This window comes from Equus przewalskii, chromosome 2 (genome assembly GCF_037783145.1).
Source record: "Equus przewalskii isolate Varuska chromosome 2, EquPr2, whole genome shotgun sequence".
Lineage (NCBI taxonomy): Eukaryota > Metazoa > Chordata > Mammalia > Perissodactyla > Equidae > Equus > Equus przewalskii.
Genome location: NC_091832.1, coordinates 7,126,867 through 7,151,199, shown reverse-complemented (window position 1 = coordinate 7,151,199; position 24,333 = coordinate 7,126,867). Strand labels below are relative to the sequence as shown.

Below are 24,333 nucleotides of genomic sequence, written 5' to 3'. Positions count from 1 at the left end.
CAGGCTGGGATTTGTAGTTCGTATCTGCGTTCCCCGGATAGGCTGCCCTGGTGAGAGAGAGGCGGGGCCGGCTGTGTCACGTGGGCCCCGCTCCCGCCGCCGCGGCAGCCGTCGTCTTTCTCTGTCTCGACTGAGGCAGCCATCTTGCTCTTGCCGCGTGCTGGTGTTGGAGGACCCTCCCTGCTTCAGGTGAGACCCCCGGCGGTCCCGCCACTCCACGGCCATAGGCCGCTGCGCACGGTCTCCCCCCGCCCTCTTCTTCCGACACCCGCCAACCGCTTGGGCTGCCACTTCCGCCGTGGCGCGCCGAGTGGGGGCGGAGGCGGCTGGCTTGGCCTGTCGGTTACCGGCGGCGCAGCTGGGGGTCGGCACCTGAGGGAAGGTCCCATCACCACCGCCCCCTGTGCAGGCGAGCGAGTCCGCGGTGTTGCCGCCCAGGTCCAGTCCTAGGAGGCGGGTGGTCCTCTGCCTCTGTCCTGTTACTCCTCATTTTTCACAGCAGCAGTGCTGTGAGCTTTGCGCTTTCTACAGCCGATCTGTTGTCATCTCATTTGATCCTCCCACTCTACAGATAGGGAAACTGAGGTTAGCAGCCCCGTCGGCCCCCAAGCGCTTGGGACCGAATTCCAGTGCAGCGCTCTTCACCTCGTAATGGCAGTATTTGTTTACAAGTCTGCCTCTCTCTCTGAGAGATTCGTTGCCTTGCCCTTCTTTATAGCCCCACCACACTGCCTGATGCGTAGTAGGCTGTCAGGAAATTGAGGATTGTCCGCCAGGCACGGTGTTGCACAGCGAGTGAATGGCGGTTTCAACTTCCGTTCCCACGTTCTTTCACTATATGTACCATAGCTGTCCCCTCCGGAGTGGTAACAATAGTTACCAGTTATTTAGTGTCTACTGTGAGCCATACCCTGTGCTTGATAATTTACCCGTTAACCCTTACTTTTCTAATACAGAAGGAACACAATTTCAGAGAAAGTATCTTTCCGAAGCCCTAAGTGGTAGAACCTTGAACCTTCTGATTCCAAAGCCTGTGCCTCTCTTAGAGAAACCCCACATAGTAAAAACTCGGGGACTAAAGGTTGAGATTATTTCCTCTCTAGGTAAATATGATATATATGAAAGTGCTTACCATAATGCTTAGAGCGTAGGCACTCAATAAATATTGATGATAACATTATTAACACCCTTTCTTGAGTCCTCGAGGAAATGGCTAAAAGATCCTAGGATCCCTAAGGAAGAACTCACTAATCATACGGCTTTACGAAGTATTTCTCCCTTTTAGGCCTAAGAAGTGACTTCTCCCTTATGGGCCTTCATTTCCAAATCTGTTAAATTGGGAGGGAGGTGAACTGTTTTATTTATTTATAACTTACACCCTGCTGCTCCTTGCAGGTATTTGAGGTGGCCTCACATACGAGATAAGAATAATGGGTACAATAAAGTAAAGGTTGATTGAGGAATAGGGAATTAAACCAGGTGATCTTTTGAGTTCTAGTCCACATTCTGAGCTTGACATCTTGTCTCACATAGACTAAGTCCAATCCTGTTTCCTACTTCAATTCCACACACCCTCACTGTTAGTAGACAAAGGAACACCCTTCTTCCTCTACCGGCTTGAGCTTCCAACCTCCCTAAGATGCTTTTTCTCTGAGATACTCTTTGGGAACAAGTTTTCTGTTTGTCCTGAATATCTGGAATGGAATATGTTCTTTCATCTACACATTAATATAAAGAGTTAATTTTGTTCTTTGTCTCAAACAAGTCAGGACTCTTTATCTTTACTTCTGAATCTTCTCATCCGTCTCTTCTCTTGTGGTGGTTACTTCAAAAATGCAGAAGAGTCCCAAAAGGTTTACCCTGTGTCTAGTTTTAATATTTTCACTTAGCTCCTTTTTTGTAAAAAATTCCTTAGGCTCTTTGTTAATTCACTGCACCTTCATGTTCACATTCCTTTGAGAAAAGTGAATAGTGGTCCTTTTCTGTGGGATATTGAATATAGAGATTGGGATTTGCATCAACAAATTTGTCTATGGCGAATTGAGATTGGCACGCACCCGAGCCTTCTGGTTTTGTACTCTAATCACACTTCCTCCTATAAAAGAGTGTTTTTAGCTGCTTAAGCATGGTGATACAGTGCTGAGCAAAGATTGAGGAATCAAATTCTAAATGTTATTTGGAAAAAAGCAGAGATATATACAGTGCCTTAGAGATATATACAGGCACTTAGAGTGCCTAAGTACAGTGTCAGAATACATAGTGGTTAATACTTATATAATATTTCATTCCCTTTCATATCTCAAATGAAGAAAACAGTATCTTTTTTCATCTGAGTGATGATTATAAAGAGGTTAGAGAATTGGCCAAAAAGTTCCCTCTGTTGCATCTCAGTAATGATATGTTGATCCACAGAACAAGTAAGACCAGACTTTTAACAATGGCTTTTATTTGTTTATGTGGTGTGGAATGTTATGACCCATTATAACCTTCAGAACATTTTTTCCTTAGTAGGAATATTACTGACCAGACTAGGATTCATGATTTTATAATGTTCTTAGACTTTTCAAAATCAAGATTGTCTTAAAAAGCTCCTCTCCTCCTCCTCCCCAAAACATGTAGTATTAATGTAGCAGAGATATGGTTTTCTCAAATTGTGCCGTGAGGCATTTTACCCTGTATGTGAGAATATCTTGACAAGTATGACATACTTTATCAATGCATGGTATTGAATGAACTCTCTGGAAGGTGCTGCAGAAGCGCCGAATGTCTGAACATCTGGTTCTCTTTCCCTATTATTAACATACCATATGACCTTGAATAGAGGATGTGACTACCTCATATCTTGACAGGTGGACAGCCTATTGTTGAATTTCTTCTTTGTCCAGCTTTTTTTTGTCTTTCATTTATGGTTTGCAAGAAATACAGAATGTGATTTGGGAGAAAAAAGTCTGCTTGAAGGATGTGCTAATAATATTTGATAACAGCTCTCTGCTGTAAAAATCTTTGAGGGAAAAAACTGGCTTGCCTAGGAGATTTTATAATTGGGTAGGTTTCACTGAATGCCAAAGTACTGAATCACGCTTTTCAGGAGGGAGATTCAAATAGGTAACTTTGAATCCCATTCTATTTTCTGTTTGTATATTCAACTTCTTCATGGTATTATTAATTTTGGTTCTTTTAATGTCTGGTTTATGAAACTAGAACAAGTTATTAATATTTATTAAGAATATAGACAATATTAATATGATCATAGTGGTGATGCATAATGCAAGCTCAGTGAACCAAAAGGTACTGTTGCATAAACAGTTATTTTATTTGGTAAAACAGTGACTTTAACAAATCTATTTTTCCCCCCCTAGATTTACCAACAGCATGAATCAAGAAAAGTTAGCCAAACTTCAGGCTCAGGTCCGGATAGGGGGCAAGGTGAGTGTGGCATAAGAAAAACTGATAGGAGAATGTATTATTACCAGATAGCATCATTATTATTTTGGATTTGTGGTTGTTGAAAATCTAAAATCCTTTCAATAATCAAGATCAAACCACATTCCAATTTGAAAATAACTTGTCTAGATGTAAAATAGGTAACTAGAAGACTTTTCTCTCAGATGGTGCAATGGAAATAGCCACCTTTGTTTGAATCCTCTTAACATCTTGCAGTTATGTGACATGAACAAGTTACCTAACCTTGTTAAGCTTCCATTTTTGCATCTTCAAAATAGAAATAATCCTACATAAGATGCTTCTAAAGATTAGAGTAATATTTATAAAACACCTAATGTGGTGCCTGGCACAGAGTAGATACTTAATGATAGCTATGATGGTGTTAGACTCACCTGTAAGGCTTCCCCGGTGTTGAGGTTACCTTCTCTTGACTGGATACACCTACTGCTACAGTTAGGTTTACAAGTAGTTTAACTGGAGGTTTAACTCAAGCTGTTTGTACATTGTTTTCATTGCTAGGTTTTCCTCTCAAATTCCTACCTATTCTTCTAAGTTAGTGAATATGAACCTAAGCTTTCTTATTCCGTGTACGTTGAAAACTATGGAAGAGCTAGTTCTGAGCGCCAGAATTTTTGGTTCCCTTCAGCTCTGGCCTTAGGCTCAAGGAGAATATTCTGTCCTCATCTCTGCCCAATACAGTCTTCGCAAAAGAAAAGGCAAGAACAGTACTTACCTCAGACATGGGGAGGGGGTAGGTAAGACACTATGTAGCAGCCCCACTGTGTCGTTTACTTTGAGGATAACCACAGCTCCTGGGAATGGGGACAGGAGAGGAAGAAAAGGAGAAGTGATTAGTACTTTCTCCTTTCAAAGTGATACAATTATATGACTCTGGAGTCATATTAACACATTCATGTAACCAAAATAGTCACATTGTAGCATCAAGTGTAATGTAATGTGCCAATGCAAAAACTAGGGATAGTGAAGAGCCATAGGATATACCTGGAGGAGCTTGATGCAGCACAGCACTATTAAATGTTTGAAACCAGGTCATTGACACGTTCATTCATGTAACTAGTTTATTGAGCACCTACTGTGTGTCAAGCACATAGGAGATAAACAAGTCAAGGTTTCTTGCTCTCGACACAGCTCAGCTTGGAAGAGACATGCTTGCAATTACACTACAGAACAGTAAATGTTAAAATGAGGTACAAGGTGCTCTTGCCTAGGAGAGACAAGGAAGTCATCACTGAGTTGTGATTTGAAGAATAAACAAGAATTTATCACTAAATAGTGAGGGCAGACAAGTGAGAGGTTGAGTGGGTAGGGTGAAAAGGGATTTTATTCTCACACATGCAGAGGCACAGAGGATGCTGAGATAATACGATGCTTAATGGAATGGCTTTCTTCCATTTGGTATAGCTAGAGTTTAGAGTATATAATGGATAAAGAATGGTAGGAATTGAAACAACCAGGTAATTTGGGGCTAGATCATAGTCTTATATGCCATACTAAGGAGCTTAGGATTTTATCCTATAGGCAGGGAGCAACTTTAAAGGATTTTAAGACAGAAATAACAGTCATTTTTGAAAGGTAACTTCTGGCAATGTGGAAAATGGAATGAAATAGAAGTTTAGCAGAGAGGAGAACAATCAAGAGGGGTTGGAATTGACATGACTTAATGACTGATGGAATATGGGGGATGAAGGGGAGAAAAGAGTATAAGATGACCCCCAAATTTCTGGTTTTAGAGACTGGGTGTATGGTGGTACTACCAGCAACAACACTTAGGAAATATAGGAAGAATAATTTGGTGGACTGATAAGCTTTTAGACATGTTGAATTTGAGGTGCCTGAGGATCATTTGCATTGAGGTATCCAGCAAGCAATTGAGCTATCCCTGAGTGAGGAAAACTTTACAAATAAATGACCATCTATGTAAATAGTCACTCCTAGTCCATCCTTCAGCAACTGGATTTCATCACAATCTCTACTGCAACTCAAAGAGCTCTCTTCCACTCCCACCAGAGTTGCTGAGACTGAAGCCACTGCCTACCTTCTGTAATGTTGATTCCCTGAGTACTACTGCAGGAGCTACCCAGAGTTTGAAATCTCCAGTTATTTCCCCTTAGTCCTGCGAGGTCTCAACAAGATTTAGCTCTCAAGACTTGTGCTGCTTTTGGTAGTGTTTCACCTCTCCTTTAAGTTATATTTTTGTAAATTGGCCTGGGAATTTAATCCATTATTTTAAATAGTTTTTCAGTGGAAAAATATATTTAGAGTTTCAAAGTATCCATTTAGAAATGAGCTTTTTCCTTTCTCAGTAAATAGTATAATTTTCAACCTATTTTCTCAGGCCAAAATCCAAGCATCATTCTAGATCGCTTTTTCACTCATATCCCATATCCAGTCCATCCCCAAATCCTGTTGGTTCTTCTGATAGTCTGAGCTCTCACCATTTTCACTGCCACAACTCCCATCTCTCATCAGGACTGCTATAGTAGCTTTCTGATTGATCTCATTATAGTTCATTTTCCACAGCAACCTCAGTCATCTTTTAAAATCATAAATCAGATCAAGTCATTTCCATGCTTAAAACCTTCCAATGGCTTCCTATTGCAATTGGAATAACATCCAACTCCTGCCCGTGGCGTTCTAGGCTACATGATTTGGCCCTTGCCTGTCTTTCTGATTTCAGTTTCCTCCTCCTTTCCTGATGTTCACTCTGCTCTAGTCATATTGGCCTGCTTTCTCATTTTAGAAACAATAGGTTCACTCTTGTTTCATTCTGCTTGGATCTCTCTTTCCCTAGATCTTCCCATGGGTTTCAGGATATGTCACCTCTTCAGAGGGGCCTTCCCTGAATATACAAATAAAGTAATGCTTGACCCCACCCAATACTCTTATCACTGTGTTGTTGGGGTTTTTTTCTTAATACCCTTATCATGTTTGAAATTATCTAATTTGTTTATATATTTATTGCCTTTTCCCCTCCACTCTAAGTATTTGATCCACAAGTAAGAACTTGATCTTTTTCATTTTTCATCTGGGACTCTGGAACACTCACATAGTAGACATTTGATTTTTAATTATGTCATAATCTCCAAAGTTGCAGAATATCTTTAGACTTAACTTTATTGTCAGGGGCTATAAGAAAGCTTTCTTCATAATGCTTGAAAGTTGTTATAAAGCACACTAAATTGTCTTAAAGTTATAAATTATTTTTGTTAGAAAACTTTTAAAACATAATGTGTTGAAATGATAAAGGCTGGTTATTGGAAAGAATAAAAACTGGCTGTAACTGACCTTCAAAAAGCTAGGTTAGTCACAACTCTGAGCAGTCTTATTAATCATTACTGTTAAGTCAGCAATTTCTTATGTGGATTTTAGCTAGAGTATTGTGGATAGGAAGACGTGATTGTAGATGCCAGATGCAAGGCATGCTAACACTTCTGTTTGGTTTCTTTTCAGGGTACAGCTCGCAGAAAGAAGAAGGTGGTACATAGAACAGCTACAGCTGATGACAAAAAACTTCAGAGTTCTCTAAAGAAACTGGCTGTGAATAATATAGCTGGTATTGAAGAGGTATGATCACTCTGTAAATTGTTAAATTATGTGGACAAATAGCATATTCACAAATAATTATCCATACTTTTCAAGTGTAAAATATCGGTTTAAAAGAATCTGATATTGTCATTCAGATGTCTGAAGGACTATAGCTGTTGAATTTGCTCATTGTATAAAATTGAGTGATTGTCAAAAAAAATGATTTTAGTAGTGAAGGAATTCATCCTACTTTCAGACTCAAAGTATTTGCATATATGACAAAATTATGGAGCTGCTTTTGAGTTTTAATGTAAAATAAGATATTTTTCCTAAAAATAGAGAAATAAAGAAACCCCAGAATTTCTTCAAATAAGGTGGACTTTTTTCCCCCGTAAGAGTACCTTTCTTCTCTACAAAGTCTCTATTATTACCTTACCCAACAAGCTTTAGCAATAGCTTTACATGGATTGGATTTCTTATTAGACCTCTTGCAAAAATTATTGGTTAAAATTTTTTAATCATTTTATTATATTTTGATTATACTACTTTTCTCAAATGTGAAGCCAAAGAATGATATTATTTCAAAAGATAGTCAAGAAAAATTATAATAACATCAACTGTTTGTGATCTGTTACCATCTAAGATCCGCTTCTAGCTGGTGATTCCATTTCCTTTTTTTTTTTTTTTTTTTTGAGGGAAATTAGCCCTGAGCTAACTACTGACAGTCCTCCTCTTTTTTGCTGAGGAAGCCCGTCCCTGAGCTAATTTCTGTGTGCATCTTCCTCTACTTTTTATAAGTGGGATGCCTACCACAGCATGGCATGCCAAGCAGCACCATGTACTCAGCCAGGATTTGAACCAGCGAACCCCAGGCCACCGAGAAGCAGAACACGCGAACTTAACTGCTGTCCACCAGGCTGGCCACTCCATTTCTGCTAGTAACAAATGTTTAAATTTTCACTGCCCTGAGTTAGATTTAATTATATCATTATTATGTGTGGTACTGCCTCACAATTTCTAATAGATAATTAATGCTCATGTGCTGTAAACCATAGATCAGAAATAATGTGCAGGTGAGGATCACTAATAAAGAAATAGCAGAATACCAAAGAAAAGGCAGTGAAATGGCAAAGTGCCACGTTTCTTCCCCCATGCAGATATGAGTGAATATTAATACATGATTCACATTGGCTTTGTACTTTCTTTTTTTTTCTCTTCCTTCTCCCCAAAGCACCTCCAGGACATAGTTCTATATTCTAGTTGTTAGGTCCTTCTGGCTGTGTTATGTGGGACACCACCTCAGCATGGCCTGATGAGCAGTGCCATGTCCGTGCCTGGGATCCAAACCTGTGACACCCGGGGCTGCAGAGCGGAGCATGCAAACTTAACCACTTGGCCACAGGGCCAGCCCCTGTACTTTCAATATAGCAGTATATTGATAAAATAGTAGAAAATGTAAGCCACATGTATCTTTTTTATCTTCAGCTTGATGTGGCAATGCATTCTTACTCTGATAAAGATTAGAACTTCATTTGCAAGTATTGAAATTAAGCATTTTATATGCATTTTTTTCCCTGAGCTACTGAAAGCTTTTATATATTTTCATTGACCTAAAATAATTTTTAGAGATATTGTTCTCTTTATCTGGGGTATATTTCAGAAAAAACAAATCTAAGCCTCTCTTAAAAAATCCAAAGCTTGGTAAAAAAGAGTTAAGTTGCAATAATAGACATGAACTCTGATAATGTTAAACCTAATCTGCTTATAAGTGTTTAGGCAATCTTATCTCTTTGCCTACCTTTCTACTCTCTGACTCCCCCACCGCCCCACAGTACTATTGACATTTTGAACCAGATAATTCTTTATTGTGGCAACTGTCCTGTGCATTGTAGGATGTTTAGCAGCATCTCTGGCCTCTACACACTAGAGGCCAGTAGCACCCCCTTACCCAGTTATGACAACCAAAAATATCTCTAGACATTGTCACATATCCCCTGGAGGGCAAAATCACCCTTGGTTGAAAACACTTCTTGATAGAGAGGAAAAGATTGTATTTACACCTCCTTGAAGTATAGATTTAACTATGTGATATCTCCAAGGGGATGTTTTTCTAATTGTTGGGTTTTGTTCAGATTTGGAAGACTTTATGGTTCTTATAATTAATAAAACTTTTAGTGGTGAGGTAGCATTAATTTTATAAATGTTTTATAGTGAAATAAGAAACCAGTCAGCAGTCTTTGATCTCTTCAGAATACAGTCAAACTTGTTATGATGCTGTGCTGAGAGCATGGTATTTTTGTAGTTGAAATTGTGATGATAAAGTATTTGATGACAGTCAACACTTAGTGAACATCTGCTGTGTGCCCAGCATTTTGCCAAGGACTGGCTAGACAGTACTACATAAGATATTATTCATAATCTCTGTCCTTTGGAGCTTATAGGGTAGTAGGGAAACTAATTAGACAACTAGACAAATAACTAAATACGTATTATGCCATTTCCATTTCACAATATCCCTTTGAGTTGGTTGTTGTTGGTTATAGATGAGAAAGCTGAGACTTAGAGAGTTAGGCACCTGCCCAAGACCACCTAGCTAGTAAGTGCTGGATTCTAGATTTGAACTAAGGTGTGTCAAAACCAGAGTTGATTCTATTCATTAATTTATCCTGTTTTGGTCTTTTCAGTTATACTTTCTTATATCCACTCTTGGCCTTTTCTCTCCTCCTGCCCCTCCTTCCTCTCCATCCCCCGAAACCCCTACCAAAGAAGGAGAAAGTACCTGCCTTATATCTTGTATGATTGGGCACCCACCATGCGGAATTCATTGTTTATGCCATTATAGATAAAAGAAATCCCCAACAGTATTTCCAAGGTCGTTGTTGTTTCTCCCTTTTCAGGTCTTAATACAGGTGTTATTTCCTCTCAGCAGCATTCCTGATAGCACATATACACATTTGTGCAAAGAAGGGTCAGGTGCCTTTCCTATGTACCTCCATAATGCTCTGTATTTACTTTTATTGTAGCATTTATTACATTGTATTGTGAATTCCTTTTTGTTGGTATTGCCAAGGCAATTCCAACTTTTTGAGGAATCATAGCTGTAAAATATTGCATAGAAAATTATAGTACGTAATAGGCACGCACACACTCTCATTGTGCCCCCCACCCTGTGTGTGAGTGTGTGTGTGTGATATCTTTCGACTCTCATAGTCTAGTTGTACAGAGAAAATATGCATAAAGATAATTAAAATGCAAGGTAACAGCTGTAAAATTTCTGAATATTTGAACCTAAGATGGAGTGTTTTACTTTTTTCCTTCTTTCCCTCTTTCTAAAATTGATATTTTTGAGAACCAAGGTATTTGTACTGTATATAACACTTTTCAGATCTAAAATAATTTTGTATAGAAATATCCAGTAAACTATATATAATCCGGCTTGCCTCAAGCATTATGTTTTGTATTACTATATTTAAGGTAGAGTTTTTTTCAACATTTCTTTTTAAAGAATGATGACACACATGGTTTAAAAACAGCTTCTTAGAGGGAAAAAAGATATTACTGCATTAAATGTATACATGAAAACATATATACAGTTTTCAGAAACACTAGGATATGTAAAAACATATGTGTCTTAGAATAGAAGAAACAATTACAATTTTGTTATTTTTAATTTGGGATGTTTTAAGCTTGTTTCAAAGTGCTGAATTCTGAGGAATATACTGTCTTTGCGTTTTTTGGCAGTTTAAGAAAAGCAGATGAAAACTTTTGAAAAGAGAAGCCATTGTTGCCATTGTTGTAAAACCAAAATAATATTACTTTGTTTTCTGTCTTAGACCTTCAAAACATCAAACAAGTAGAAGGTACTCAGTTTGTGGGTAGAGAGCAGAGGAAGATCAGTGGTGGGTTTCAAAAACTCACTGAATGCCTTTTTGCCAAGTTTACTCTCTAGGCTGTCAGTATTGGTTATTTTTTTTCCCCTCCCAAAGCTTAATTTATGTCCTCTTCAGAAACTTTAAAAACTAAAGGACTATTTGGATTAAGACAAGCTTCTCTGGTCTTTGATGTATTCATTAGTTTGTTGTTGATTTCGTGTAATAAATTATTACCATATATAGATTTCTTTTATGTGTTACCAAAGACAGAGAAATCGAAAGCTGTCAAAAAGTCAAGGGCAAGGGAGTGTCAGAGACTGTTTTATACAGAAGCCAAGTAAATAGCCAGGTTGTAGGAACGAATTCATAGGCAAAGTCCCAGAATGTAATCCAGAACTAAATTTCTGAAAATGTTTTATGTTCTCTGACATTTGAAGATACTTGGTTGGGCTTCTTATTTGGTAATCTAGTTGAATATAGTGACCGTGCTGTCACCTTTCTTCCCTTGATAACATGAATCTATCAACAATAAGATCTATTCCATTTCTCAAAGATAATTGATTTTATCAGATTTATTTGGTAAGAAATGTCACCAGAAATCTGAATCTCTTTTCAGATGGCCTACCTGCTTCAGTCTTACTATTATAGTCAAAGGATAGCTTTTATCTTAACTAGGGTATAATTCTGCCTCCATAAAAACTTCCCAATCTTTCCAGGCATAATCAATCAACCCTTTCTCTGTACTTCCACTGCCCTTAGCTTAAATTGCTATAATACATTTATCATTACAACTTCATATTGTGGGGTATAATGGTTACTTATTAACCAAGTAATCTGTTTTCAGTAGATTATAAGAGTCTAATAAGGTATTGACTCCCATGATAAGTTTGTTTTGGGCCATTAAGTTTAAGAGATACTGATTGTTCTGTAAGAAGTTAATCATAGGAAGCTAGAGCTCAGGAGAAAGCTTAGGGCTGGGAATGTAAATTTTGTAATGGTACACACAAGTTTTACTGTTTGTATTTTTCTCTTCCTGGTTCTTATTTTTCCGGAACCACTTGTACAGAAGGAAGACCAAAAGTTGTTGATTGACCCTTGTCACAGTTCTTCCTCCTCCAGCTAGAACCTTGGGTGCTGATGGGTGGACAGCTCAGTACAGGAGGGTGAAAGGGAAGCACCCATTCACCTTATCATTCCACTGCAGCCTTACTTTATCTTTTAAGATTCTGCTCTTCTGGCTTTTTGTTTTGTGTTTTACTGTTGTTTTATTGTAGTAATATATATATAACGTAGAATTTGCCATTTTAACCATTTTTAAGTGTACTATTCAGTGGCATTAATTATATTCACAATGTTGTACAACCATCACCATTAACTATTTCCAAAATTTTTCATCATCCCAAATGGAAACTCTATACCCATTAAGCAATAACTCCCTGTTCCCCTCTCATCCAGCCCCTCATAACCTCTAACCTACTTTCTGTGTCTGTGGATTTGCTTGTTGTAAATATTTCATGTAAGTGGAATCTTTCAATATTTGTCCTTTCATGTCTGGCTTACTTCACTTAGCATAATGTTTTCAAGGTTCATCTATGTTTTAGCATGTATCAGAAGTTCACTCCTTTGATAGCTGACTAATATTCCATTGTATGGATAATGCCACATTTTATCCATTCATCTGTTCATGAACATCTTTTGTTTAAAACAACCTTTTTCCCCCCTCAATATAAAAATATATTGTTACTGTGGAAAATTAGGGATATACAGAAAATATGAAGAAGCTATTAACATTCAATCATAGTCCCACTACCAGAAATAACTACTGTTAGTCTTATATTTCTTTCCCATCTTTCTATACATATATTTTTGACACATCTGAGACTAGCTAGATGTACAATTTGGAACCCTTTTTTTCCCAAATAGCATTATATTATAAAAATTGTTTCATATCATTAAAAAACTCTTCTTAATTATCAGTGTACATGTCTACATATGTTCTAATATATGGATATCCCATAATTTAACATTTTTTAACTTATTTACATTATAATGCTTTGATCATAAAAGAATCACATGTTGGACTTTTATATACATAAATATTTATCTTCATCTCTGATTTCCTTCAGATAGATTCTTGGAAATGAAGTTACTGGCTGAAAGAGCATGAGCATTTTTAGAATTCTTCATCCATATTGCCAAATAGCTTTTCAGAAAGTATATGCCATTTTACATTATCCATCTCATCAGACTTACCACCAGAGCATAAGAGAAAATGATCTCAGCATATCATATAGTCTAATGACAGCTGTTAGCTTTAGCTCAGATCAACAATAATAGGTTGTGCTTCATATTAGCCTTTAGAAATAAGCAGATGTTGAGCTATGAAGGATTGAATGTCAATGATACTGACTTAGGGGGTGTCTGCAAAGCCTGTAATCCTCAAAATCTGACAACACAGCCTCCAAAACCCTAGATGTGCCTTATTCTTAAAATGTCTTTTATTTCACCCCATTAGGATAGAGAAGGAAGGTAATGAAAGATGAGTTTCCTGATAAACATTTAAGTGCCACTACATGCAGGAAGAAGTGGCAGTAAAACTTGATTTTAAGACAACTGTCAGTTCTCAGAACTACAGCTAGCTGGCCTATTGGGGACTTGCATACAAAAAAAAGTCACATAGCAGAAGAATTGAAACCTCTCTGAACTGAGAGGGCAGTTATCCACAAGAGCTATGGAGTCAAGTATAACTTTGTGAGCCTCCTATATCCGTAAAAACTTACTGGTGTGTAGGAATAAAGTGAGCATAAAATTTACAATTAATATATATGCCCTACTCAGAGGCCATTGAAGGCAGGGGTTAAGGTTTTGATAGCATCATAAGGGGGCCACCCAGCAGTTGCCAGGAATAACTTAAAATGGCCTTGAATTCTGTAGGGCAGTTGGGCAGATTCTGGAAGTTCAGAACAATAGGAAAAGTTAGGCCAAAGATATAGCCCAGGAGGTTCTGGGCACCTTCACTGGGGGCACTACTGGTACTATTTCTAAACCTTGAGATGACCCCTCATCTAGCATTTGGGGAATTGAGGTCTAACAACATCTATGATTTTAGAATAAGGTGTATAGGAAGTGTCCACTCATTCAGCAGATTTGAGTGACTGTTATATGTTGGACACTTGGGAGCATACTATGTCTAGTAAGGCATGGTCTCTCATCTCAAGGAGTTCACCTTCTACTAAGGTCAGAGACTTACAAACACAATTATACTATGAGACAATTCTGTTTAATTGCAATACCCATGAAGTGCAGGGGGTGCATAAACCACCTTAAGTTTTCACAGAGAAAGAAGCATCTGACCAAAGTCTTAGATACATGGGCATTTTCAAGGTGGAGAAGCAGGAAAAGGTTCATTTAAAAAGTGAAAACAGCGTATGTAAATGCACTGGGCATGAGAGGACAAAATATTTTCTGATAACTAAAGACATGTCAGTATTGTCAGAGCAAAAAATAAGAGCAGTGGCATCTGGCATTTTGGACTGGGGTCTCAAAAATGCCTTGTCCTCCATAGCTCAAGTAGCGTTCTTTACCTTCAGCTACCTGTTAAGTAGAAAAAACATTTTGACATAAAGAGGATGTTTGATTGAGTGAAAAAGGGACCTGAGGGCTGGTATAGTAGTTAGTTTAATAGTCTTTGTTTACTTGTCTGCTCCTTGTTCTTATACTGTATCTAGATGGCATGACTTATTTAAACCAAACAGCAGTAAAATCACGTCTCCATGTGAAATGCATACAATTTGCTTTGTGAATTTAACAAGTTCCTTATCCCTTCTTTTGCCTCTAAAAGAGTGATGGAGGTGTCTGACTGATCTTGTTGAGCCCAACAATTCATCCTTTGATAGTTTCTAATTGCTGTGTCTAGGAGCCTTATATAACTGTCATTTGCTCAGTAGAGAGGAAGGAATGTTAAAAAGAAATAAAATATTCTGGCTTTTTTAACTTCTCTCTAGAGAAGTTATTCTTCTCTAGAGAATAGAGAATAAGATACTCTCTATTCTAAGAATAAAATACTCTCTATTCTAAAATTAGCTCTCCACCCATTTCTGGACCTTTCTATTCATGAAGCTGCATCTTTTATACAACCCCATTTAAAACAACCATTAATAAATTTATTTCTGTTTCACAGTTTGAGATGGAATTCATCTTGCTTTTCACACTAGACTCAAACAACGTATTTCAAACTACAAAGACCTGCATCAGGATGTAAAATATGACTTTTAACATTTAGTCTTTGGAAAAGAAGCTTGAACAGAAGGAAAATTCATGAATTTGTTTATTCTTTTTGGCCCCATGTTAGCCTCTTATTTATTTTATTATTATCTATATATCTGCTGTTTTTCTTTTGCATTCTGCATTTAGCTTATGTTCTGAGATAATTCTTTGGCGAGCTTTCATGGGGCCGTGGGGAATTGAATTTTTATAGGCAAACAAATGTTTTAAGAATGAGAATGACATCGTAGGAAGGAAACTAAACCAGAAAGTTTAGAAATGCAGATTCAAGTTCTGGGTTTACATGTAACTAGCTGTTTGTCCTTGGAAATGTTGCTTAACCAAGAGCTCTTGTCTTTAGTGTTTATTTCTTCAACAAGAGATTTGAACTAGAAGATCTCTAAGCTCAACAAATATATGGGCTGACTTTTTTGGAACAATACTGATTTCAAATCTCTTGTGACTTTAGTGTCTGCAATTTCAATATTTGAGACTCTTCTCATGCCTGGAAATATTGTAGAAATCCTTTACTAAATTATGTGATTTGGAAAATATAGCTCTACCATTTTTTTTATTTTTTCCCCATACTAAAATTATGTGATTCTAGGATAGATCCAGAGCAGTATCCCATTTTGTATTCACTATGCCACTTTCTTCTCAAGCCATTCCTCTCCCAGATTTTCAGCTACTTTAACATTAAACTTTTCTACCTAAACTATAATTACCTTCAGAACTACGTAATCTATCTTTTTCTAAAGTTAATATAAATTATTTTTAACTCATGATATTTATTCAGAACAGCTTGATTGAATGCTTACTGTATGTAACATACATAATAGAACCTTAAGTACAATACTGAGAGGGGGAAGGGTATAGAATTGAAATAGTGATTTTTGTCAGAGAAAATTTGGGAAATTGTGGGGTTTAGTTACAATTTTCCAGGGAATTTGCCTTTATTTTCTCTGTGTTCCAGGTCTTGCCTGAAATTTAGAAGCCCCTTTCTTCCCCTTCCTTTCTGGTGCTGTCTGTCAGTGGTGGTGATCACCTCTGAGGAAGAAAAGCCCACTTCCACTGACCATGGAGAACACTCAGCATCTCTGCTTGATTGTGACAAGGGCAGTTTTTGGATGGATCATGAAATGCTTCTAAAGTAGCCAAGAGTTAACTCTCCTAACCTTTTTATATAATAAGCATGTTACCACCAAGGTAACTTCCCAGTGTAATCAATTACATAGTGGAATCACATTATTGACACATTTAACTTATGCAAATTCAACTCTACTAAAACACAGAAAGAAAGTGCACAAGAGAAAAAAATAAACGTTTTAAATAGCACATGTTCAGCTTTCCTTTTCAGTAAGTCCCAGGCAGTGGATGAAATCAAATCTGAAACAGTTGATTCATAGTGGTGAAAGCTATAGAAAGAATATGAGGATGGTTGTAAAGTTTTCCGAGTAATTGATAAAGCATGTTCAGGTGACCAGGCAAGTGGGTGGGAGAGCTTCTTTGACATTTACAAGGATTATTGCAGATTGTTGAAAAGGTACACTTAAGAATTAGAGGAACTGACAAAATCTTCTACAAAGAATGACATGATGAGAATAAGTTGAAATTTTTATAAATTTACTAAGTGTTCAAAGGAGCGAAACACCTGATTGATTAAATTTCTGAGTGTTCTTTATGGATTTTCAGTGGTTATTTTTACCATACGCTGTTACCCACTTACAACCTGTCCCCTAAGTAAGATGCTAATCCACCAAATAGTATCTGTACTGATTTAGTTTGATAGTGTAAATTAAGTAAGATAACGGGTAATTTCATTAAGAAGCCAATTCTTGACTGATGATTTCATTTTTTAAAAAATGTGGGCATGAACTTCTTTCTCATAGTAGAAATCTTTGAATTTAAAATCTAGATTCTATAATAAAATGACTATTTCTTGACCATCCTAGTAATTTGTGCCATCTATGTCATTTTACTTTGTTGCCAAAGTCTTTTTCCACCCATATCCACTGCTTAGATAATTACTACCTTGGGATTGCATAACTACCAAGTAAAAAAACATAACTGGTTAAATTATTCTTTAAACAGTGTTTTAGTAGTACCAAATGTGTGAAGTTTTTCTTCCGTGATCATACAGGTGAACATGATTAAAGATGATGGGACAGTTATTCATTTCAACAATCCCAAAGTCCAGGCTTCCCTTTCTGCTAACACCTTTGCAATTACTGGTCATGCAGAAGCCAAACCAATCACAGAAATGCTTCCTGGAATATTAAGTCAGCTTGGTGCTGACAGCTTAACAAGTCTTAGGAAATTAGCTGAACAGTTCCCTCGGCAAGGTAGGTATTTTAATTTACTATCTCTTTCCCTCCCCACCTTAATTAAAGAACCCAGTGATTTAAAAGGTGTCCCATTTTATACTGGAAGGATTTGCCTATATGTAAATTGTACTTTTTATAGTATTACTTGTATGCTTCATAAATTTTTGAGTTTGTATCTCTAATAATTATGCAGTATGGCATATAGAATATTCAAAATGTTTTGGTAGTAATATAGACTTGAGAGGTAATTACCTAAAAGGAAAGTATCAGGATCTGCAGGCCACATTTAATAAACAGTTAATTTGATATTCACTTCTTGTTGTCAGTAATGACAACAAGAGGATAGTGTTATCACAGAACTATATTTCTGTTTAATGTTGATTGTGCAGTAGATGCAGCAACCATAAGTTCTAATTTCCAAAATGGTTCTGGTTTCAAATGTGTCTTGTTACCCCTAAAAGTCGAAGAGGCTATTATTTCAGTGCTGATACTACATAGCTAGATATTTTCTTATACCAAAAGAGATGGAAAAAATCTTGAATATTGATTTTTGATTTGGAAAATAAATTAACTATAATGTCTTTTTATTCAGACTCATCTGAATTATTCCATTTTGCATATAAATTTTACTACCCATTGAAATTGCCAGCTGCAGCACGAAACATTGGCTGCTGAACTGTAATCTAGGCTCCATGTCATAGTGGAGGGAGACTCTCATAGCTGGGCTGCAGAACTTGCTGTGATGATCATTGGTGACCTTGGACAAATCATTTCATCACCTGGAGCCTCGGCTGCCCCGTCTATGAAACAGGGACAATATAGATAAACTGGCACAGGTGCAAAATTACAAGGAAATTCAGTGCAGTATGGTTTCAAAAGCAAAATATTGGAAGCAACCGAAATGCCCACCTGCCGTGTACTAGTTAAACAAATTATGGTGCATCCATACAATGGAACACTATGGATGGACAAAAAGAAAGAGGAAGCTCATTGTGTACAGATGTGGAAATACCTCTAAGTTTTGTTTTAAGAGAAAAAAGTAGGGACATAGTAGTGTGCATGGGATGTTACCATTTGTCTAAAAAGAGGGGAAATATATATTCGTATTTACTTGATTATGCATTAAGTTGTCTGGAAAGAACTTAAACAAGAACTAATAGCATAGGTTACCTACTGCAGGGAAGGAAATGGGTGGATAGAGGACAGATGTGAAAGTAGATTTTTCACTGCATATGTTTTATACTTATGATTTTTAAACTAGAAGACTATATTACTTATATAAAAATTAAATAAATTTAAAAGTAAATGATAATATTACCTGCCAAAACTACATCACAGGACCAAGTAAGAAGATCAAATAAAAATTGTGAAAGCCAAAAAAAATTGCCAGCTATATTTAGTGTGTATCTAGTGAAGTTAAAGTTTTATTGATTTTAGCATTAAGTGAAAAATATGGCATTAGGTTAAACAATATTTAGCTTTTTCTGAACAACTATATAAGATTTAAATAGGAAAAAAGATAAACATTATAAGTGTTCTGTAAAGGTCTTTGTTCTCCATGACTAATTTTAAAATAAACTTTTTGTAGTGTTGGATAGCAAAGCACCAAAACCAGAAGACATTGATGAGGAAGATGATGACGTTCCAGGTAAGTGACGTTTCTTTAGTTTTAAAATTTTAGCATCCTGTTTATCTAAGTTAATTCATTGCATAATAACTTTCAGTTTTTTGTTGATGGTAAGCTCATGAATTTAAATTGATTCACAACAGTGTGGACAGTGGATACGATCTAATGAAAAAGAATAAAAGCCTTCCCATTTAGAACTCAGAATTGGAAATTATCACACAAAGCTCTGCTGCCTGCATTTATTAAATTGGAATCACTGTGATCATAAATTTGCATAGTTATTGTTATAACATTTCTCTGGGAATTATGATTGATATATGAAAATGTCGTCCACCTTAATAGTTTGCTTAGACAAAAAAGAACAACATTTCCTTAGGATTACTGTTTTAAGCAGATAAATGAAGCCTATTAGTCAGATGCCACCAATTCATTTCTGTCTCTTGTCCTATGTATTTTCAGGCTAATTCCTATAGCAACATTTTTTTTCATTGGGATTAGAAGTTAGGAATTTCATTTACCTCTTTTCTTTTTTTTGTATCTTTAACTCATTTACTTTTTTTTTCCAGATCTCGTAGAAAATTTTGATGAGGCATCAAAGAATGAAGCTAACTAAAATCTTTTCTTGGTTTTTGGAAGCTGGCATGGACTAGATTTAACAAATCAGCTATGTGGTTCCAAAGTTTTACAGACACAGAGAACATCAACTGTTACTAGTTCAGTAATATAAATATTTTGTATATTGATAATGCTGTTTGTTCAGCATTTTTCGGTCATTTGATTTTGCATTTTGCACTTCCTCCCAGGATCTGTTCTTTTGGTCAAAATACGAAGTATTGGTGCAGTTTGAGGGTGTTTTGGTTTTTGATTCTTGGTTTTTGTTGGGGTATTTTTGGTGTGTGTATGTGTATGTATGCGTGTGAGTATGTGTGTATACAGTGGAGAACAAATTGGAAAACATTCTATTTATCCTCCTCCTTCCCCCAGTAGAAATAAAACAAATCTTTACATTTGTTACTTTTTATTTTCTTCTAGTAATACACAGAATTAATGAAAACTCAGTATCTTGGATTTCAAATCTAAGGAGATTTTACCCTTGTAGGTTTGGTTTTAATTTACTTGGTTAACATTTTTCATAGATTTCTCTGGGTTTGAAATGTCTTGAGATACTTGCCACCAGCTTCATGCTGGCATAATGGGTAGCATATCTTTGATGCGGTTGCCTTAGATTCACTTACCTAGTCAGACCCAGAAGAATTTCTTCTACTAGCTTTCTTCCTAAATGCCCTTTTTCCTCTCCGTTTGGTCTCCAGATGGCCTGGTCATCCTTTAGTAAGGCTCTTTCTCATCTTCCACCTAGCCTGAGGAGGGTGTTCTCCATATAGGGTTAAGTGAGTGCCTAATCTCTCTTTTTGTAAGACTTTGTTCCCTCATCTTGAACAACAGCTCCATCTCCAACTTTTTATTTCCCCCTTGATTTTACAGTTGGGTAGATTTCAAACTGGAATAGCTAGCATGTGCTTGCTAAATAATTTTATGCTGGCCTTATCTTTTATCCTAGCTGTTCCAAAAGCAGGTGCAAAAATGTCTCTTTCTCAGCAAGGTTGAAATTGGGAATGTCCTTTTGAATGAGAAAAAAATAGGCCGTAGACTCATCCCCCAGCACAAATGGGCATTGTATGAAATGGTACTGGCGCCAGGAGGATTTCTTCAACCACTCTCCTACTCTTGGCCTTGAACCTACCTCTGGATTGGATCTTACTATTGTAGCTGCTCACAGCATCCTTCGTGCATGCTTAGAGTAATGCTTTGGGGGGAACACCGATAAAACACAGTATTTATTTTTTCACCTCCTTTCAGAGGACTTGGAGGTAAGTTGCATTCATTCATTCAAGTTTCCCTCTTGCTGTCTGATGATAAAAGCTTGCATTTTGCTATATCAACATTTGTTATAGCCAATATTTAAGGATAAGGTTTAGGAAATCTATCATTTTCTGGCCCAGCATCAAACTAACTATGGCTTAACCTTGCAGCATGTCAACTTTTGTTTCAAGCTAGATATCTTTATTTGATATCTAAAGTACAAGACCAACAACATATCAAGAGAGCTATAGACATGAAGGCAAAGGTCTTGTGTTTTTTTATCCAGAAACCTCATTTTATAAATTTGTTCATTTTTCCTCTCATGTTTTATATAATATATGGACCTAACTACAAAATGAAGTAACATAATAAAAACAACAACAGAGGATAATGTTTCCTCTTGTGCTTCACTTTTTGTTGTCTACAGAATTTCTTTTTGTATGTCCCCTCAACTCCCCACCCCCAAATGAATTTCAGGCCACTCATTATTTGAAATAAGGTTTTATCTGCTGTTAGGTCAGTAGCTCTAAATGGTCTACATAATCCAGAATTCTCTTCCTCTGACTGTCCCCAGGGGGCACGTTGTAGGGCAGAGAGAGTGAGGGGACTTGAAGTGGTTAGAGACATATAAGAGATAGGTAGTATAGTGAATGAAAAAAGAGCACTTATATGGAAGTCAGGAGACTTGGGTCCTAATCCAGACTCTGGCATTAACTATGTGACCTTGGACAGGTCACCTAACTACTCTGAAATTCATCATCAGTCAAATGAGATGTTTTTAAATCTTAATGTTTCCACCACTCCCGCAGTTCTGTGAATCTCATTTCTGAAAATTCTCATGGAGGTGATTTTATCTTTTCAGAGATGTCTGTTTTTATCAATACCCATAAAGCTTTTTTGCATGTATATACTTATTCCTCTTTTTCCTTTTTGATCACATTTTAACTACTCACCTAGAGGAGCTCTAGTCGATATTTCCTTTTATCCTGTGACAACTCTTAATGACTTGCCTCTCTTGTGTGCAATGAGCCAATATTCTTTTTTGTTTTATATTTTCATACCTTCCCCTTTCCTGGACAAAGCATATTAAGACCCTGACTCAACCCAAAGAAATGTTCCTGCCTTTAGAGTGAGTAGGTATAGGTAAGAGTATGGATGACACTTTTGTAAATTGTAGTGTTCTTGGCATAAATATGAATTATATAGTTTTTTTAAGATATGAAGTAGTTACTAAATATGTACTTTTTACTAAGGTTATGTATTGCCAAGATAACTGTAGAAGCATTTTCTGGGTAAATTCACCTTAAAATTTTGGGATAATTCAAGAAATGTCTGCAGAAAATTGATTCATGGTCTTAATTTTTGTGGTTAGTCTTTTCAGGTTTTTTTGTTGTTCTTTCAGTTTTTGTAAAGCTCCTCGTTTATCTGTTTTGGGGAAGCCCAAAGTAAATAGTTGGGACCTTATATTTGTTTTATCCTTTTTTTTACTATTAAGTAATGGTTTAAGAATATATCAAGCACCTTGATTTGTTGTTAAGTAACTATTGCTTACGGGATTCCATTAAATTAATTTTAATAAGCCTACCAGATTCTTGTGAAAACCTATATTGGGATGTGTTTGATTTATTTGTTTTAATTCAGTGTTTAACTCTAGTTAAGTATGCTATATATCCTTAAATAAGATATCATGATAAGACATAGTATGGGATAGGAGGAAATGCACAGGTTTTTAGATACAGATCAGTTCCATCACCTACCATGCTGTACCTTCTAAGAGGGCTGCTGCAATGCACAACTCTAGGGGTCACCATTCATATTTGTTGTATTCTAGGGGGTGCCATTTTCATAGAATACAATGTGAACAGTGCCTCGGTAATAGTGCAATGAAGGCCTTGCTCTCTGAGCCTAGTTCCTCCTCTGTAAAATGGTGCCTGAGTCAAACAGGGTTTGTTAGAACCACGTAAATGATGAAGGTGAAAATGAAAAATGATTAAAGTGTGTTATCTCCTAAGCCACTGCAGAAAGGAGCTCATAGTTCTAGGCATAGTGAGGTTCTACACTGCCGCCCTCCTGTTCAACCTGTATTGCTGTGCCACAGAGTTTGCCTGGATTATCATAGCCTCCTCATTGGTCTTACTTATGATTCACTCCTTCCAATCCATCCTCTACACAGGAGCCAAACTATCTAAATTTCATATCTGAGCATGTCATAGCCTTTCACGTATCTCCAACATACCATTTCTATTTCAAGCTTCCATTCCTTTGCACATATTTTTACTATAGAACAATATTAAGATTTTTTGATTTTCCTTATACTTTTCCCATCTAGATCATGAGTACCTTGATGGCAGATGGTGTGTCATACATCTTTTATCTCCAGCGTCTAGCATAGTGCCCAACATGTAGTCAACTCATGATCATAATAACTTAACACTAAATTGAGTACTTACTATGAATACAGAGTTATTTCATTTAACTTTCAAACAGTCCAGTGGGGCAGATTTTATAATCCTACTTTTAAAGAGTAACAAAAAATGGTTTAGGGAGGTTGCTAAAGGTCACACAGCTAATTGGGAAAAACACTATTCTAATCTAGATCTATCAAATTCCAGAGTCTAAACTCTAAACATCACCCCACACCATTCAAGGAATGTTTATTGAAATGAAAATTATATGTGTGTGGCTTTTAGACAGATACGCTCATCAAATGTCAATATTAACCCGAAAGTCAAACCTATCTTAAGAATTAGTCAGGGGGCCAGCCAGGTGGTGCAGCAGTTAAGTTCGCACATTCTGCTTTAGTGGCCCAGGGTTTGCCAGTTCAGTTCCCAGGTGCAGACATGGCACTGCTTGTCAAGCCATGCTGTGGCAGGTGTCCCACATATAAAGTAGAGGAAGATGGGCACAGATGTTAGCACAGATGTTAGGGCCAGTCTTCCTCAGCAAAAAGAGGAGGATTGGCAGCAGATGTTATAGCTCAGGGCTAAGCTTCCTCAAAAAAAAAAAAAAAAAAAAAAGAATTACTCAGGTTTGAGGGTTTTTTGAAGTAGGACTTGTAATTTTTGTATACATTCAGGAGTTGACTTTTATAAACTTAATAATTGGATATTTTGCATACCTGGGACAGGATCTTTGATGGCAGTATTTGGACAAAAATTTTAAGTTACATATGTTGATCTCCTTGACACTGGTGTTTCTTTTCAAAATTTTGCTACCTTTTAGGCATACCTTGTCAAAGAAAAACATTCTAGAAACTTGGAAAAGGTAGTGATTAATGTATCCTGCAGCCACATTTTTTCTGTTTAAAAATCAAACTAGTCCATAAAAAAAGTTAGAACTAATAAACAAATTCACCAGAGTTGCAGGATACAAAACCATGATGCAAAAATCAGCAGCA

At 36.8% G+C, this 24,333-nt stretch overlaps 1 protein-coding gene and 1 pseudogene across 4 annotated transcripts; one reads left to right on the top strand and one right to left on the bottom strand.

Annotated features, from left to right (window-relative positions):
• Positions 1-24,333, bottom strand: part of LOC139078946 (collagen alpha-1(I) chain-like) — a 130,435-nt pseudogene that overhangs the window by 3,344 nt on the left and 102,758 nt on the right.
• Positions 20-22,541, top strand: BTF3L4 (basic transcription factor 3 like 4). Of its 4 annotated transcripts, XM_070609643.1 has the most exons (7): positions 104-189; positions 3,360-3,426; positions 6,916-7,029; positions 16,099-16,331; positions 17,266-17,467; positions 19,038-19,097; positions 19,643-22,541. In XM_070609643.1, exons 5-7 carry the CDS (start codon positions 17,272-17,274, stop codon positions 19,687-19,689), a joined length of 303 nt encoding a protein of 100 aa, XP_070465744.1. In that variant the 5' UTR covers positions 104-189; positions 3,360-3,426; positions 6,916-7,029; positions 16,099-16,331; positions 17,266-17,271; the 3' UTR covers positions 19,690-22,541. The 4 variants fall into 4 exon arrangements, with proteins under 4 accessions (XP_008526155.2, XP_008526156.1, XP_070465745.1 ...); XM_008527933.2 differs by lacking the exon at positions 16,099-16,331 and having other exon boundaries at positions 20-189; XM_070609644.1 differs by lacking the exon at positions 3,360-3,426 and having other exon boundaries at positions 67-189.